This window comes from Monodon monoceros, unplaced genomic scaffold, assembly GCF_005190385.1.
Source record: "Monodon monoceros isolate NGI ecotype Baffin Bay Population unplaced genomic scaffold, NGI_Narwhal_1 Super_Scaffold_2, whole genome shotgun sequence".
Lineage (NCBI taxonomy): Eukaryota > Metazoa > Chordata > Mammalia > Artiodactyla > Monodontidae > Monodon > Monodon monoceros.
In genome coordinates this window covers 12997688-13015828 of record NW_021703776.1, presented here as the reverse complement: position 1 = coordinate 13015828, position 18141 = coordinate 12997688, and the positions used below count along the sequence as shown (strand labels likewise).

At 38.6% G+C, this 18141-nt stretch overlaps 1 protein-coding gene across 2 annotated transcripts in view; it reads left to right on the top strand.

Moving 5' to 3' along the window:
• RALA (RAS like proto-oncogene A) overlaps positions 1-16899 on the top strand; it is a 77673-nt gene extending 60774 nt beyond the window's left edge. The window contains exons 5-6 of one of the 2 annotated variants that reach the window (XM_029233110.1): positions 2817-2991; positions 14931-16899. In XM_029233110.1, coding sequence (XP_029088943.1) covers positions 2817-2991; positions 14931-15053 — 298 coding nt within the window. In that variant the 3' untranslated portion in view covers positions 15054-16899. The remainder of the gene's footprint in view (positions 1-2816; positions 2992-14930) is intronic. The other variant, XM_029233111.1, reaches the window with a different exon arrangement.
• Positions 16900-18141: the final 1242 nt, after the last annotated feature.

Genomic DNA, 18141 nt, shown 5'->3' with positions numbered 1-18141 from the left:
AAAAAAAAAAAAAAAGACGGCATGCTTAATCACAAGCATCCTTTACTTGTATATTTTTATTTCTGCGTTGTCTGCTTTGGCGTGGGGCACACCAAGGCAGCATGTGATATATCCTCTGTTTTCAAGATTCACGCAGCTGAGTTGAATAAGTCATGAAACCAAGTGGAAGTTAGCGACAAAGGAGGAGATGTGGCCAGTGATGGTTACAGAGGATCCAGGAGAGGAGAGGAGCTGGGAGGCCTTCAAGAGATAGGTAACCCTGAAGGATAAGAAGGATTTCCACGGATGAGGAAAGAGGTCATTCCTGGTGGTTGAGCAAGAAACTGAAGCAAGGGTTACACAAAGCATTCCTTTTTATGTATACATGAAACTCTCAAGAACTTAAGATTCTAAAAGCACCTCCTTTGCAAAAAAGCATGTCATTGAGAAACTTTAAAAATATAAATTTATTTGTAACATTAAGTTTGTTGGCTTCTATAAGGAAGGAGTTTTGTATGTGATAAAGTGCAAAGGGAGTTTTGTAATCCTGGGAGACATGTTGAAAGTTATGTAAGTGTCAGTGATTATTCATTCATTCAAAAAAATATTTTGAGTGCTTATTATGTAGCAGGTTCTGTACTAAGTAATGGAATATATTTTGTCACCATAGCCACCAAAGCCAAAGTGGTATCTCAAGGGAGTGAGGTATTTTTATGCCAAGAGAAAGAATCTTGGGCTGTTGCTGTTACAGAAAATAAGTGAATCATTCATTACTCGTCTGTTGTACCTCCAGTGTGTTGCCCCTCCCATAAATAAAAAGTGTTCCTACTAACTGACCAGCAATAGGAAAGCCATTTTTGAGATCATCTGAATGGTTATAGTAGGCACTCCACACGGTCTGACCTGCAAAGTATAGCACAATGTCAGTTCCTCTCTTTTTAATTTCTTTTTATTGAAATATAGTTGATGTACAATGTTGTGTTAATTTCTGCTGTACAGTGAAGTGATTCAGTTATACATATATATACATTATTTTTTCATATTCTTTTCCATTATGGTTTATCACAGGATATTGAGTATAGATCTCTGTGCTATTCAGTGGGACCTTGTTGTTTATCTGTTCTATATATAAAAGCTTTCATCTGCCAATCCCAACCCCCTCCTCCTTGGCAACCACAAGTCTGTTCTCTATGTCTGTGGGTCTGTTTCATAGATAAGTTCATTTGTGTCATATTTTAGGTTCCACATATAAGTGATATCATATGGTATTTATCTTTCTGTTTCTGACTTCACTTAATATGATCATCTCTAGGTCCATCCATGTTGCTGCAAATGGCATTATTTCATTCCTTTTTACGGCTGAGTAGTATTCCATTGTGTGTATATATATCTATACATGTCTCTATATATACCACATCTTCATCCATTCATCTGTCGATGGACACTTAGGTTGCTTCTGTGTCTTGGCTATTATGAATAGTGCTGCTGTGAACGTAGGGGTGCATGTATCTTTTTGAATTAGAATTTTGTCGATATATGCCCAGGAGTGGGATTGCTGGGTCATATGGTAGTTCTTTTTAGTTTTCTAAGGAGCCTCCATACTGTTCTCCACAGTGGCTGCACCAACTTACACTCCCACCAACAGTGTAGGAGGGTTCCTTTTTCTCCACGCCTTCTCCAGCATTTGTTATAGACTTTTTAATGATGGCCGTTCTGAGCAGTGAGAGGTGGTACGTCATTGCAGTTTTGATTTGCATTTCTCCGATTGTCAGCTCCTCCCTTTAGCCTTCCTGGGCCTCCCGTCACCCAGGCAGGATCCGTCGTTTCCTCATGTGTGTGTGCGGTATGCTTACCACAGCTGCAGCAGCACACTCGCCGCACTCTTACATGAGATTGATGTATATGTGTTTTTCCTGATATGGTAAAAACTCTTCTTATCCATTTCAGTGTCTCTAGTACCCCTGTTTGGCACAGTTGGTGGCCTATAACTTGTAGTGCTTATTGAGTGTTTGATAGAAATATTAGAAAGCTCTGTTACGTTTTTTCATTCTCACTTTCCTTCTGATAAGAATGAAGTTGGACCAGTTTGTAAAGGTGCTTTCCTATTCTAAAATTCTGTAGTAGCCTCTCAAACTCTAAAGGGAGCATCACTTTAAGCAAAAATGCCAATAACGATTACAATCGTCACATCAGAAGCCACTGATCACAGATCACCATAACAAATATAATAATAATGGAAAAGTTTGAAATGTTGCGAGAATTACCAGAATGTGACACAGAGACACAAAGTGAGCAAATGCTGTTGGAAAAATAGCGCTGATAGACTTGCTTGATGCAGGGTGACTACAAACCTTCAGTCTGTTAAGAAAAAAAAAAAGTAGTATCTACAAAGCACAGTAAAGCAGACTGCAGTAAACAAGGTATACTTGTATCAACCGTGATAAACGTACCACATTAATGTTAACAGTAGGGGAAACTGGATGTGGGGTATATGGGAACTCTCTGTCCTATCTTCACAACTTCTCTGTAAATCTGAAATCATTCTAACATAAAAAGTTTATTTTTAAAAAAGCATTTCGGAGGAAGTTGCATTTGATACTCACTTCGTACGTCTACTGCCATATTTATACTCTTCTTCGGTGTATTTTTCCGAATGAAGTGAATGTGGAGCTCAAATCATTGATGGTAGAAAAAGGAAGAAGTGCTGCTTGTTTCCTACTGGGTAATAAGTGAGCTTTTTGTTATTGTCTAGAAACAAATAACTGCTAATTGCATGTTTTGTTATTTTAACATGTAGAGATAACATTAATATTTCTTGCTCATTTTCTCTTATCCAGGGAGCAGATTTTAAGAGTAAAAGAAGATGAGAATGTTCCATTTCTGCTCGTTGGAAACAAATCAGATTTGGAAGATAAAAGGCAGGTTTCTGTAGAAGAGGCAAAAACCAGAGCCGATCAGTGGAATGTTAACTATGTGGAAACATCTGCTAAAACGCGAGCTAATGTTGACAAGGTAAAAAGGTGGCTCTACTGCTACGTCATGTTAAAAATAGGTTGATGTGCTTTAACTCGGCTCTGTTTAGTCTAGAGATTCTGTGAGACTTTCAAATAGAGGTTTAATACGTGTTGATTTTTTATGGCCCCGAATGCTCAAGTACAGCACGTTAGGAATTTACTTCACTTTGTCCTTATAGGTTCCCGAGAGGCGTTAAAACATGAGACACTGCAGCTAGATGTACCTTTTTTTTTTTTTTTTTTTTTTTAAAGCACTGAAAGATTCCTGACCTGAATCCCTGCTTTTTTTTTTTTTTTCCTTATCCTGATTGGCTGGAGAATCTAGAAGGAACAGTGTAAGTTCTCTGAGCTGACACCTGCCCAGCCTCACTTAAGTTCTCCCAGACCCCGGGGGGGGGAGAGGATTTTGAAATCTCTGTCACCACAGCTGCCTTCCCTACCCTCAGCCTCTGTTCTCCCCCAAGTGGAAGGGGAGCTCCTGTGTCCTCTCCCCTCATCTTCACACTGTGTTCAGATTGGCCCTTCCTGGAGACCAGGTGCAGAACACCCTTACCTCGTTTCTAGAAGCCTTCCCAGGTGCTTTTCATCCTGCTGCGGGACGCCATCATCAGCATTTAGGAAGCCTGCCGGTTGCGCTGGGGCATTACAGGTTCTGAGGGGCCTTTTCAGCCCCCGCGTATCTAGGCTCTACTGAGTGCCTCTCAAAAACTAACGTGCAGGAGGATTGCCTACAGAGCCTGATAAACACAGATTCCTGGGTCTTCGCCAGAGATTTTGATTCGCTTGGTCTGGGGTGAGGCCTGAGAATTTGCCTATCTAGCTAGCTCCTGGATGTGCAAACGGGCAGCGCGGCACACTTGGAGTAACTGCCCTAGGTGGCCGCAGGTGCTTGTGAGCTCGTCTGCTGTGGCTGTAGATTCGCAGCCCTGGTCCAGAAATCATGATGTTAAAAATGTAGAGATTCTTTCTGCCTGTTACTGTAGGTTTTAAGACAGTGTTATTACTGTCTTAAATTAATTTTTTTTTTTTAGTCACACGGTCAGATTCCTTTAAGTCCAAGACATCTGTACAAATTGCTGTAAGAGTTCTACTGAGTAGATCAGTTTCCTCTAAAGTTATGGCAGATTTAAAGTACTGATGAAATACAGTTTAAGGTTCAGCATGTTTGGGGTTTTGAAAGGCACCAATGAAGACTGTCATAGCATATGTATACTTTGTTTCCTCCTGTTTGATGTCTTGAGCAGGTTATAGAACAAACCATCGTGATCTAAGGGGAGTGGGGAGCAATAACTGTCCAAGCTCTGAGGCTTGAAGCAGTCCCGTAGTGTCACCTGCTGGCATCAGAGGCCCTGGGAAAATACGGTAGTGTGCATTATCAGAGATATCACCAGACAGTAAGAAAAAGACCAACAACCCAATGGGGAAATGGTCGAAAAACAGATAGCCCTGTCACAGAAAAGAAATGCAAATCGTGTTTAAACTTGCAAAGAGGCTTATGAGTCTTACTTATAAAAAGGGAAGTGAAATTTTTTTTACCTGTCAATTGGAAAAGGGCAAGAAGGTTGATAATAATACTGTTGACAGGAGTATGGGAAAAAAAGGAACTCTCATATGTTCTTGGAAGGGCAGTCTGGCAATTATCTATCAAAAATTATGACCCCAACAATTCAAGTTCTAAAAATTTATTATACAGATAAAATTATACATCCATGCAAAGTGTATGTTCAGCAGTAGTCCTTGAAGCATTATTTGTAGAAGCAAAAGACAGGAAATATCCAAGTGTCCAGTAACAGATGGTGCGTCCATATAATGGAATACTGAAATGAAGGTAGAGCTTAATGTGCTGATATGGAATGATCTTCAACATCAGTAAATGAAAAAGCAAAGTACAGAACAGCGTCTAGTTTGCTGCCATCTGTGTTTGAAACATACTCATACACACACAAGCGCACATGTATGTATATATCAGGAATATGTACGATTCTAGTACCTGTGGTTGCCACCAGAGAGCTAAGTCACAGACATGCATGTTTCACTGCTGTGTCCTGAAGAGTGGCTACCAGATAACGTACCTCAGTGGCTAAGGAAAAGTAACTTGCAGCAACTCTTCAGTTTCTTAAATTTGGTTACGTTGGGATTATATTTGTTTTTTGGGTTTGTTTGCTGAGGCAATGATGTAATACAGTTGTAAGAGCTAATAATACTCTTTAGTGCTTGAAGAGCCAGGCGCTGTGGCCAGCACTCACTGTTTCATCTTTAACCCTATGAAGCATAGATAGTCCTCTCATGACGCCTTTTTAGGTGAGGAAATTGAGGTGCGGAGAGATTACATACCTGGCTCAAGGTCACCATGTCGTAGTGGCATCTGCTGGCTCTGGGTGTGGCCACCTCTGGAGCCAATGTTCTTCCCTGTCTATTTTACTTAAAACAATGGTTGGAATACTTGTGGCATCTCCCATGTTGTGTGTCATCCACTCCCAGGAGTCTGATCAGATTTTGCAGGATTAAGTGTTAACAGTGTCTCCTTCCATTAAATTGAGAGGTGTCTTGTCACAGAAAACAAATACTAGCTCCCGCCAGACTTTAAACGCCCATGCCTTATCCTTACCTGGATTCCAAATAGACCACTGGGTAGAAGTTTCAAAGAAGCCGATTTTTAAAACTACCCTGTGAAAAAGCTTCATGACCATCAGAATTGTTGAGCTGAGGCCTGGCCTGTCTCAGAGGAATCACTCAGAGGCTGGAGGACCATCTGGGAAACCTGCTTGGGTCCTCCCTGGGTGCCAGGTCATCTGATGACCTTGTAGTACCCTTCTAGCTAAATGCTCTGGCTCTTTAAATCGCAACTCCAAGGTTGCTCTTAATTTTAAGGAACATGTTGGGGGAAATGGAAAGAAATTAGGCAAGTAGATGTCAAAATGAAAGTATGATTTACTATGTCAAGAGAGCCAATTTTATGTTGGGGAAAGAATTTTGTTAGAAATGTGTCTTGTTTTTGAAAATGTTCTTAATTTTTTCTTTATACAAGTAATACATGAACATATGCTCACTGTATAAAGAAAAATTCATGATACAGAGGAAAAAGTATACGGAGGAAAAGTGAGTGTCACTCCACCCAGATTCCACTCACCTCCTTTACCTGTAGGTAACCACTGCTAACACGTGTGTATCTTTCCAGACATTTACCTGCCTTTAAAGACAGGCATACAGAATCTAAGGGAAAAAAAAAAAAAGAACCTTAGGGAAAGGTTGTATTTGCTTGTTTTCCACCTATATAAATAGGATTTGTGTGTGTGTATATGTGTATGTATAGTGTATTTCTGTGGTTTGCTTTTTAAATTTCACAGTAAATAGATCCCGTAGTTCTTTCCATGTTGCATATAGACGTACCACATTCTTTTTAAAATCTACAAAATGTTCCATAGTTAGGAAAATGGCTGAATTATGAAAAAAGCCTACCAGTGACATTTAGGTTGTCTGCAGTGCTATTACAAACATAACACAGTGAACCGTGTGAACGTGCACCCACACGAGACCAAAAGCAAGGGTGCATTTTAAATTTTAATGACAAGTCACCCTCCAGAGAGGCTGCCTTACACTCCCACCAACAGTGTGAGGAAACCCTTTCCCCACTACTTGCCAGTGTCAATTAAAGGAGCCTTTAAGTTTGTGTTTCCTGATTACTACTGAGGCTGGGCAGCTTGTAGTTGATTCATTGGCCGTTTGTAGATCTTCTGTGAACGCTGAAATTACATTGATCTAATGGGTTTATCTTTTTGATTCATAAGCCTACTTTATATTAAGGACAGTAACCCTTTGTCCACTATATCCGTTTGGGACAGTGTCTCCTAATGCATACCATATCTGTTTTTATCTTTTTTTTTTGAATGTATAGTTGATTTACAATATCATGTTAGTTTCAGGTGTACAGCAGAATGATTCAGTTATACATATGTATATTCTTTTCCAGATTCTTCTCCCTTATAGGTTATTATAAAATATTGAGTATAGTTCCCTGTGCTATCCAGTAGGTCCTTGTTAGTTGTCTTTATTTTTTTTCCTACAAAAGAAATAGAAATTTTTATTCAAGCCAAATTTGAGGATTATAACTGCGTAGAGCATCTCAGAAAGCTCTAAGCACTGTTCCCGGTTATCTATTTTATATATAGTAGTGTGTATATGTTAATCCCAATCTCCTAATTTAGCTGTCTCTCACCCCTTCCCCTTTGGTAACCATAAGTTTGTTTTCTGTGTCTGTCTCTTTCTTTTTTGGAAATAAGTTCATTTGTATCTTTTTTTTTTTTTAGATTCCACATATAAGCGATATTATATGATATTTATGTTTCTCTGTTGGGCTTATACTTCATTTAGTATGATAATCTCTAGGTCCATCCATGTTGCTGCACATGGCATTCTTTCATTCTTCTTTATGGCTGAGTAACATTCCTCTGTGTGTGTATACACATATATATCACATCTTCTTTATCCACTCCTCTGTCAGTGAACATTTAGGTTGCTTCCATGACTTGGCTATTGTAAATAGTGCTGTGATGAACATTGGGGTGCACGTATCTTTTTGAATTATGGTTTTTTCCAGGTATATACCCAGGAGTAGGATTACAGGATCATATGGTAACTCTGTTTTTAGTTTAAGGAACCTCCATACTGTTCTCCATAGTAGCTGCACCAATTTACATTCCCACCAACAGTGTAGGAGGGTTCCCTTTTCTCCACACCCTCTCCAGCATTTATTGTTTGTAGACTTTTTGATGATGGCCATTTTGATGATGGCCATTCTGACTGGTGTGAGGTGATACCTCATTGTAGTTTTGATTTGCATTTCTCTAATAATTAGCGGTGTTGAGCATCTTTTCATGTGCCTATTGGCCGTCTGTATGTCTTCTTTGAAGAAATGTGTATTTAGATCTGCCCATTTTTTCATTGGGTTTGTTTTGATACTGAGTCACATGAGCTGTTTGTAAATTTTAGAGATTAATCCCCTGTTGGTCACATAGTTTGCAGTTATTTTCTCCCATTCTGTGGGTTGTCTTTTCTTTGCTTATGGTTTCCTTTGCTGTGCAAAAGTTTTTGAGTTTAATTAGGTCTCATTTTATTTTTGTTTTTATTTCCATTACTCTAGGAGACAGATCCAAAAAGATATTGCTGCAATTTATGTCAAAGAGTGTTCTGTCTAGGTTTTCCTCTAGGAGTTGTATAGTATCCAGTCTTACATTTAGATCTTTAATCAGTTTTGAGTTTATTTTTGTGTATGGTGATAAAGAATGTTCTAATTGTATTCTTTTACATGTAGCTGTCCCAGTTTTCCCAGCACCACTTATTGAAGAGACTGTCTTTTCTCCATGGTATAGTCTTGCCTCCTTTGTTGTAGATAAACCCACGCACCTATGGTCAATTTATCTCTGGGCTTTCTATCCTGTTTCATTGATCTATATTTCTGTTTTGATTACTGAAGTTTTGTAGTATAGTCTGAAGTCAGGAAGTCGGATTCCTCCAGTTCCATTTTTCTTCCTCAAGGTTGCTTTGACTACCAGGGTCTTTTGTGTTTCCATACAAATTAAAAAATTTTTTGTTCTAGTTCCGTGAAAAATGCCATTGGTAATTTGATAGAGATTGCACTGAACCTGTAGATTGCCTTGGGTAGTGTAGTCATTTTGACAATATTGATTCTTCTGAGCCAAAAACACGTTATATCTTTACATCTGTTTGTGTTGTCTTCAGTTTCTTTTATCAGCATCTTAGTTTTTGGAGTACAGGTCTTTTGCCTCCTTAGGTAGTTGTATTCCTAGGTATTTTATTCTTTTTGATGCGATGGTAAATGGGATTGTTTCTTTAATTTCTCTGATCTTTCGTTGTTAGTGTATAGAAATGCAACAGATTTCTGTGTATTAATTTTGTATCCTGCAGCTTTACCGAATTCATTGATGGGCTCTTGTAGTTTTCTGGTAACATCTTCAGGATTTTCTATGTATAGTATCATGTCATCTGCAAACAATGACAGTTGTTTTAATTCTTCTTTTCCTATTTGGATCCCTTTTCTCTTTCTTGTCTGATTGCCATGGCTAGGTCTTCCAAAACTATGTTGAATAAAAGTGGTGAGAGGCGACATCCTTGTCTTTTTCCTGATCTTAAAGAAAATGCTTTCAGCTTTTCACCGTTGAGTATGATGTTAGCTGTGGGTTTGTCATATACAGCCTTTATTATTATGTTGAGGTATGTTCCCTCTGTGCCCAGTTCCTGGAGAGTTTTTATCATAAGTTTGGGTGCTAAGTTTTTTCTGCATCTATTGAGATGGTCATATGGTTTTTATTCTTCAGTTTGTTGATATGGTATAGCACACTGATTGATTTGCTCCATACCATGTCTTATTTATTTATTTAGGCTGCGTTGGGTCTTTGTTGCTGCACCTGGGCTTTCTCTAGTTGCAGCAAGTGGGGGCCACTGTTCGTTGTGGTACGCAGGCTTCTCACTGCGGTGGCTTCTCGTTGCAGAGTGTGGGCTCAGTAGTTGTGGCTCGCAGGCTCTAGAGCGCAGGCTCAGTAGTTGTGGCGCACAGGCTTAGCTGCCCCACGGCATGTGGGATCTTCCTGGACCAGGGCTCGAACCCGTGTCCCCTGCATTGTCAGGCAGATTCTTTAACCACTGTGCCACCAGGCAAGACCCCATACCGTATCTTTTAACTTTGCTGATTTTTACCTTTTGCCATGGAAAAAACATTAAAGATTATGTTGTCAAATTTGTTGTTTTTCCTTTGAGACTTCTGGATTCTGTGGCTTCATCAGAAAAGCTCTCCCATCCTAAACTTAAAAAGCACTTACCCTAGGGCTTCCCTGGTGACGCAGTGGTTAAGAATCCACCTGCCAATGCAGGGGACACAGGTTCAAGCCCTGGCCCGGGAAGATCCCACATGCCACGGAGCAGCTAAGCCTGTGCACCACAACTACTGACCCTGTGCTCTAGAGACTTTGAGCCACAACTACTGAGCCCGCATGCCACAACTATTGAAGCTCGCGCACCTAGAGCCCGTGCTCCGCAATGAGAAGCCTGCGCTCCGCAACAAAGAGTAGCCCCCGCTCGCTGCAACTAGAGAAAGCCTGCGCGAGCAACGAAGACCCAGTGCAGCCAAAAATTAAAATATAAATTAATTAAAAAAAGAAGAAAACGTATTTTTTGCTTCCTTTTTGTGTTGGCCTTTATAGTAGATCTTTAATTCTTCTGAAAATTTAGTATTGTCTGTGTTGTGAACTAGGGGCTGTTAAGTACTTAAAATGAAGAAACTGGTGAAGGCAAAGGTTTACATTTAAAGCTAACGGTCTATGATGCTTTAAGAGAGATGTTTGTCATTTCTAATAATTTTTATATGTTTTTTCAACTGTAAGTATTCTGAGCTAAGCATTTTGAGTCTGTGTCTAGTTTCGTTTCACTTTCATTTTACGTGAGAACAGGGATTTCCTGTGATCTCTACTCTGGAATTAGAAGAGTCAAATTCTGTACATGCCGGGGGGGGGGGGGGAAGGGGGGGAAGGGAAAGAAGGGGACAGGAGGAAAGAGGGTGGGAGGAAATGAGGGCAAGCAGAAATTTTGAAAGTGTATTTTTAAAAAGTTGGAAGAAGCTCTGTACTTTCGGGATTATCATTTGTCTGAGTTTGTCAAAACCAATTCTTCATTCTTACTCCAAATTACTTATTTCCTTCCACTTGGCAGTTGAAACAAGGCCTCCTTTACCTTAATTCATTAAGTTAGCTGATGTAAAGTTTAAGATGACCTTGGTGGTTTCCAGTAGGGATTCGTTTGCAGTTTATTGCAGATACTCATCTAAAATTAGAAATCACATCTTCTAATATCCATTCTGCAGTGATGTATTCACATCAGAAAGCAGTACTGGGAGTTTTCTGCTAATCACATGTAGTTAGTTTGGAGGCTTACTGCCCCTGCTGGTCAGCTGTGGACTTGAAGCAGAGGTGTTGCAAAATCCCCAGTCTCCAGGCCTTCAAGCTGCAGCAAGTGGGGCAAGACTTCATGGGGTTTGAACTGTCACCTGCGTGTTTCAGTACATTGCATTCTTTCTAAGCTTTTATGCTCAGTCTTCCCCTTCTTTAATTATCCGTGTCCTTTTCTGTTGGTCCTGCGTCCATTTAACTCAACCCATTAGTCTGATAGTCCTTGTTTTCTTTTTTAATTTTTATTTTATATTGGAGTATAGTTGATTACCTGTGTTGTGTGTCAGGTGTACAGCAAAGTGATTTAGTTACACATATGCATGCGTCTATTCTTTTTCCAATTCCTTTCCCATTTAGCTTATCATAGAGTATTGAGCAGAGTTCCCTGTGCTATACAGAGGTCCTTGTTGTTTACCTGTTTTAAATGTAGCAGTGTGTACATGTCAATCCCAAACTCCCAATCTATCCCTCCCCCCACCCTTCCCCACTGGTAACCATAAGTTCATCCTCTAAGTCTGTGAGTCTGTTTCTTTTGCAAATAAGTTCATTTGTATCATTTTTTTTAGATTCCACATTAAGCAATATCATGTGATATTTGTCTTTCTCTGTCTTAGTATAATAATCTCCAGGTCCATGCATGTTGCTGCAAATGGCACTATTTCATTCTTCTTAATGGCTGAGTAATATTCCATTGTATATATGTACCAAATCTTTATCCATTCACCTGTTGATGGACATTTAGGTTGCTTCCATGTCTTGGGTATTGTAAACAGTGCTGCAGTGAACATTGGGATGTATGTATCCTTTCGAACCATGTTTTTCTCTGGATATATGCCCAGGAGTGGGATTGCTGGATCATATAGTACCTCTATGTGTAGTTTCTTAAGGAACCACCATATTGTTCTCCATAGTAGCTGCACCAATTTACATTCCCACCAACAGTGTAGGAGAGTTCCCTATCTCCACACCCTCTCTAGCATTTGTTGTAAATTTTTTGATGATGGCCATTCTGACTGGTGTGAGGTGATACCTCATTGTAGTTTTGATTTCCATTTCTCTAATAATTAGCAATGTTGAGCATCTCTTCATGTGCTTTTTAGCCATCTATATGTCTTTGGAGAAATGTCTATTTAGGTCTTCTGCCCATTTTTTCATTGGGTTGTTTGGTTTTTTGATATTGAGTCACATGAGCTGTTTTTAAATTTTAGAGATTAATCCCCTGTTGGTGACATGGTTTGCAATTATTTTCTCCCATTCTGTGGGTTGTCTTTTCATTTTGTTTATGGCTTCTTTCACTGTGAAAAAGCTTTTAAGTTTAATCAGGCCCCATTTGTTTATTTTTGTTTTTATTTCCATTACTCTAGGAGATGGATGGAAAAAGATACTGCTGCGATTTATGTCAGAGTGTTCTGCCTAGGTTTTCCTCTAGGAATTGTATAGTATCCGGTCTTGCATTTAGGTCTTTAATCCATTTTGAGTTTATATTGATGCTTCCAATCCAAGAAAAATGATATCTTTCCATCTGTTTGTGTCCTCTTTGATTATGTTCATCAGCCTCTTACAGTTGTGGTCTTTTGCCTCCTGAGTTAGGTTTATTCCTAGGTATTTATTTTATTCTTTTCGATGTGATGGTAAATGGGTTTCTTTAATTTCTCTTTCTGATCTTTTGTTGTTAGTGTATAGAAATGCAGATTTCTGTGTATTAATTTTGTATCCTGCAACTTTACTGAACACTGATGAGCTCTAGTAATTTTCTGGTAGCATCTTTAGGATCTTCTATGTGTAGTATCATGTCATCTGCAAACAGTGATGCTTCTTCTTTTCCAATTTGGATTCCCTTTCTTTTTCTTCTCTGATTGCTGTGGCTAGGACTTCCAAAACTATGTTGAATAAAAATGGCAAGAGTGGGTATCCTTGTCTCATTCCTGGTCTTAGAGGAAATGCTTTCAGCTTTTCACCATTGAGTATGTTAGCTGTGGGTTTGTCATATATGTTGAGGTATGTTCCCTCTAGGCCCACTTTCTGGAGAGTTTTTATCGGAGAGTTTTTATCACAAATCAGTGTTGCAGACAAAGCTTTTTATCAGATTCATCTATTGAGATGATCATATGGTTTTTATTCTTTAGTTTGTTAATATGGTGTATCACACTGATTGATCTGCAGATACTGTAGAATCGTTGCATCCCTGGGATAAATCCCACTTGATTATGATATATGATCCTTTTTAAGGTATTGTTGGATTTAGTTTGCTGAGTATTTTGTTGAGGATTTTTTCATCTATGTTCATCAGTGATATTGGCCTGTAATTTTTTTGGTGATATCTTTGGTTTTGATATCAGGGTGATGGTGGCCTCATAGAATGAGTTTGGGAGTGTTCCTGCCTCTGCAATTTTTTGGAATGCTTTCAGAAGGGTAGGAGTTAACTCTTCTCTGAATGTTTGATAGAATTTGCCTGTGAAGCCATCTGGTCCTGTACTTTTTTGTTGGGAGATTTTTCCATCACAGTTTCAATTTCAGTACTTGTGATTGGTCTGTTCATATTTTCTGCTTCTTCCTGGTTCAGTCTTGGGAGATTGTACCTTTCTAGACATTTGTCCATTTTTTCTAGGTTGTCCATTTTACCGGCATATAGTTGCTTGTAGTAGTCTCTTACAATCCTTTGTATTTCTGTGGTATCAGTTGTAACTTCTCCTTTTTCATCTCTACTTTTATTGATTTGAACCCTCTCCCTCTTTTTCTTGATGAGTCTGGCTAAAGGTTTATCAATTTTGTTTATCTTTTCAAAGAACCAGCTTTTAGTTTCATTGATCTTTTCTGTTTTGTTGTTTTTATTTCATTTCTGCTCTGATCTTTATTTCTTTCTACTAACTGGGTTTTGTTTGTTTTTCTTTCTCTAGTTGCTTTAAGTGTAAGATTAGGTTGTTTGAGATTTTTCTGTATTTTGTATACAAGATATATTTTGTATAGCTATAAACGTCCCTCTTAGAACTGCTTTTGCTGTGTCCCATATATTTTGGATTGTCATGCTTTCGTTTGTCTTTAGGTATTTTTTGCTTTCCTCTTTGATTTCTTCAGTGATCCATTGGTTGTTTTAGTAGCATATTGTTTAGCCTCCACGTGTTTCTGTTATTTTATAGGTTTTTTCCTTGTACTTGATTTCTAAGCATTGTGGTCAGAAAAGATGCTTGATATGATTTCAGTTTCCTTGAATTTGTTTTTAGTCTTATCAAGTTTTATTCTAGAAGTAATCATTTTTTTAATCCAGAAGAATGCAAAAGTGTGACGCATAAAAGTTATTCATCCACTCATCACTATTTGTGTACAGTAAGTCCACATCCTTCTAGGCCCTTCAGTGTGTACTCAGACATTTGTTATTGATATTGAACTTCTTGTTACAGTAGTAATTTTTAAATTATTATGCTAATATCTCCCATTATTTGCCAATTTCTAGACATCAAACAAGAATTGATAAATCCACAAATATAGTGCAACAAACAAAATTGTTTTCTAGTGCCTGGTATCAGAACGATAAAGGAAGCAGTCATTTTCCACAGCTGTTTTTTAAAACAGGGTTGAAGAAAACCAGGTTATTAAATGTGAATTTTATTAAACACAAATTACTTTAAAATTTAATTGATAAAATACATTTACTAACTATAAATTACTCAAATGTGATCCATTGAGTTTTATATCTTTGGAGCTAGCCTCACTTGTAGTGCTTTTTTCATTTTTATCTTGAAAATTCAGACGGAAAGATTAGGTTATATTATTTAAACACATTTTACCAAATTCATTTTTTCCCATTTTCTCAGTATACTTGGAGAAGCAGGCTTTAGTTGGGTGCTTTCCTCTCTCTGTACTCCCCAAACAAGAGCTCCTAAATATTCATATATATTCCCAAGGTTTACTGTTGTGATTCAGAGAAATTCCAGGCACATATGATCTACTTGGTTTATTTATCGTATTTTCTTCTTTCTAGGTATTTTTTGATTTAATGAGGGAAATTCGAGCCAGAAAGATGGAAGACAGCAAAGAAAAGAATGGGAAAAAGAAGAGGAAAAGTTTAGCCAAGAGAATAAGAGAAAGATGCTGCATTTTATAATCAAAGCCCAAACTCCTTTCTTATCTTGACCATACTAAGAAATATAATTTATAAGCTTTGCCACTGAAGGCTCAATTGACTGAAATTACTTTAACATTTTGGAAATTGTTATGTGTCTCTAAAAGCATGAATTGGAACTGCACTGAGAGTCAAATTCACTTAAAAAAGAAATTAATGTGGCTTCACCAAGAAGCAAAGTTCAACTTATTTCATAATTGCCTACATGTATCACAGTCCTGAATGTGGCGTGGGCACTTGTGTTTTGCTGGCAGTCTTTCTTGAACTATTCAAGAGGTGAGATGGGGGTGGGCAATGGGAGGAAAGGCTACTTCCTCTGGTTTATTATAAAGCTTAAATTTTATATCATTTTAAAATGTCTTGGTCTTCTACTGCCTTGACAAATGACAATTGTGAACATGATAGTTAAACTGTACCACTTTTTTTAACCATTGTTATGCAAAATATAGAAGAAAACGTTACTGGCATGATTGTTGCATATAGTTCAACTGAGAAATTCATCTGTGAATCTGCATTAATTACCCGGTGATTAACTTAGAAAAGTGGTGTAAACTTGTACATGGAAATTTTTAAATATGCCTTAATTTAGAAACCTAAAGATATACCCACTTACATCATTCTGGGTGTGTCCTCACTGTGCCGTGGGCCCATTGCCCATGTGTCCTGGTGAGAGAATATATGTCAGGATGGAGGACAACGTTTGTGTAGAAGATTCTCGAGAAATTACTGGTAGGAGTCTGTCCAAATTTAAACTGTGTGCCATACTCTGGTTCTTGAAAGTAAGGTTCCAGAGCTTCTTGATTGCTTTTAATTAAGTGTAAGGTAGTTTAAAATGAAGGACCAGCGTCTACTTGTAAGATAATTTTAGACTATGAGCATTCAGTACCAGTTATGTCTCAGTGAACCCTCTTTCTTTAAGATGCTGGTCCCTGGAAATCCCTTTCTGCAAGTGGTGAGCATGTGTTAAGATTTTGATCTCCTTGGAGTAGAGCACAGGAAAAGCGTGGACAGTGCTAATGCGTTTTGCACTAGAACACTTCAGAAAAGTCGTGCTCGCCATCTGGTAACTTCTAAATTTGTATTCCCGAGGTTACAGTTTGTACGGGAGTTACTGGGATTATTTGTAGGCTGTGTTCGTAATGAATAACACTGTCTCTACGTTTTCCTAAAGTTAACATCGAACAACCAAACCCAAGGATAGTGCAGAAAAGACGTCTGGCACCAAACAGTAGGCTGTGTTGCCACTGTATGGCATGCCCGCTGGAGGGCCATGATTTCAATGGGAAATTTACCACTGTCAGATTTTTCTTTTCTTTGTAATGGGACTAGGACAGTTTGATTCAACAAAGTTTTCTTTCTTTTTGCTCAGTCCTAATTTCAGCAAGTCAAAGATGTGTTCAGGCATTCCAGGTGACAGATGTGTACGTAAAGCTAACAAAAATAGGCTATTTAGGAACTGAACTCTTCAGATATTACATCCGGCTTGTCATATTAGTTAAATATTTGTCCTTAAAGGGTTTGAGATGTACATCTTTCATATTTTTCATAGGCTGTGCCATGTGCAGAATTAAAGTTACCAATGTAAGCGCGGCCCCGTGGGCCCAGCGATCTCCGTGTGTACTTGTTGCAGTCTCATTTAACCAGGGGTCCTAACCACTAACATTGTGACTTTGCTTTGAGACCTTTCCTCTCCTGGGTACTGAGGTGCTATGAAGCCAAATGACAAACATGCATCACATGTCTTAGGCTGATGCCACTACCCGATTGGTTTATTTGCAATTTGAGCCATTTAAAGACCAATAAACTTTCTTTTTTTAAATGTTTGTGGTGTTACTTGATGTTTACAATATAACATGTAAAATTCAGATTTATCAACCTGGGCATCCTTACTAGAGACTTGACTACAACTAAATCTTTTGAGCCATTAGTTTAGGGACTTCTGTGTGCGAAGAATTCTGTGCCAGATTTCCTCAGTCAGGGTCATCATTGCTTAGGTTTAATCAAGGCTCAGAAATGGAGGAGCCCCATGTGCAGAATTGCACAGAAGACACTCTTCTGCTGTCTTGAAAGTCACAAATGTATACACTGCTTTTAGAATACTACTCCACGCTGGAGTGGGTAGGTGGCAGCTTTATATTCATTTTCTAAATCAGAATGAGCACCAGGGATGCTTGAATTTCCAAATTGTGGCAGGAGAAACCACCCCCTTACCATTTCATCACACTTCAGGCCATTCTCTCTCATTTGATGTCTGCTGGGCATTTGTGGCCTATTAATCACACAGCCTATGGGTTAGAAACGATCTGGCCCAATACTGAACACAACCCCTCAAAATCCAATTCATTTTAATTTCCTACTTAACTCATAAGCAGTGCCAGAATGAACACATTTAAGTTATAAATGGCATCATTTTAAATCTCACTGTGTGGACCCATTTTTGACACCAATAATGGGCATGATGTTAGATGTTAGGTACCAAACAAAGCTTAGATTAAGTTGTCCCAAAGTGAATCGGAATGTCATTTTCAAAATTCTGTGACAAGGATGTAAAAAGATTCGGCAGCCTCATCTAACTGCCCTAAGAGTAAAACTATTTACCAAAACTTCCTCTAAACTTTTCAAAGTAATCCTTTTTATTTAATCCAGTGTTAGAGTAGATTCACCTGGCTGCCCACACAGGAGGGGAAGATAGCTCATGAAGTCCTAAGGGTTGGCATGGGCTAAGGAGTCTGAATTGCACCTGAAGCTAATGGAGAACCAAAGTCCCCTTTAGCAAATTACTTTGGAAGTGAAGAGTGGCAGGTCAATGGAGGTCTTCCTTCATGACCTTAGTTTTTGATAGGTTTTTATGGACCACCTACTGTGGGCACTGCTGGGAATACAACAGATGGAAGGACAGACATTCACAGTGAAGAAAGTACCTATGTGTCCCATGCATAAGGAAAGGAAAAGAAGTTTTTAAAGAATAAGAGATTAAGTCTAGGTCTCCTTACACGGGGCTAGACCCCCTATTTGTTATGTTTGTAAATTCATATAATAGCAAACACAGTGTATTCTGTATGCGCCGTGC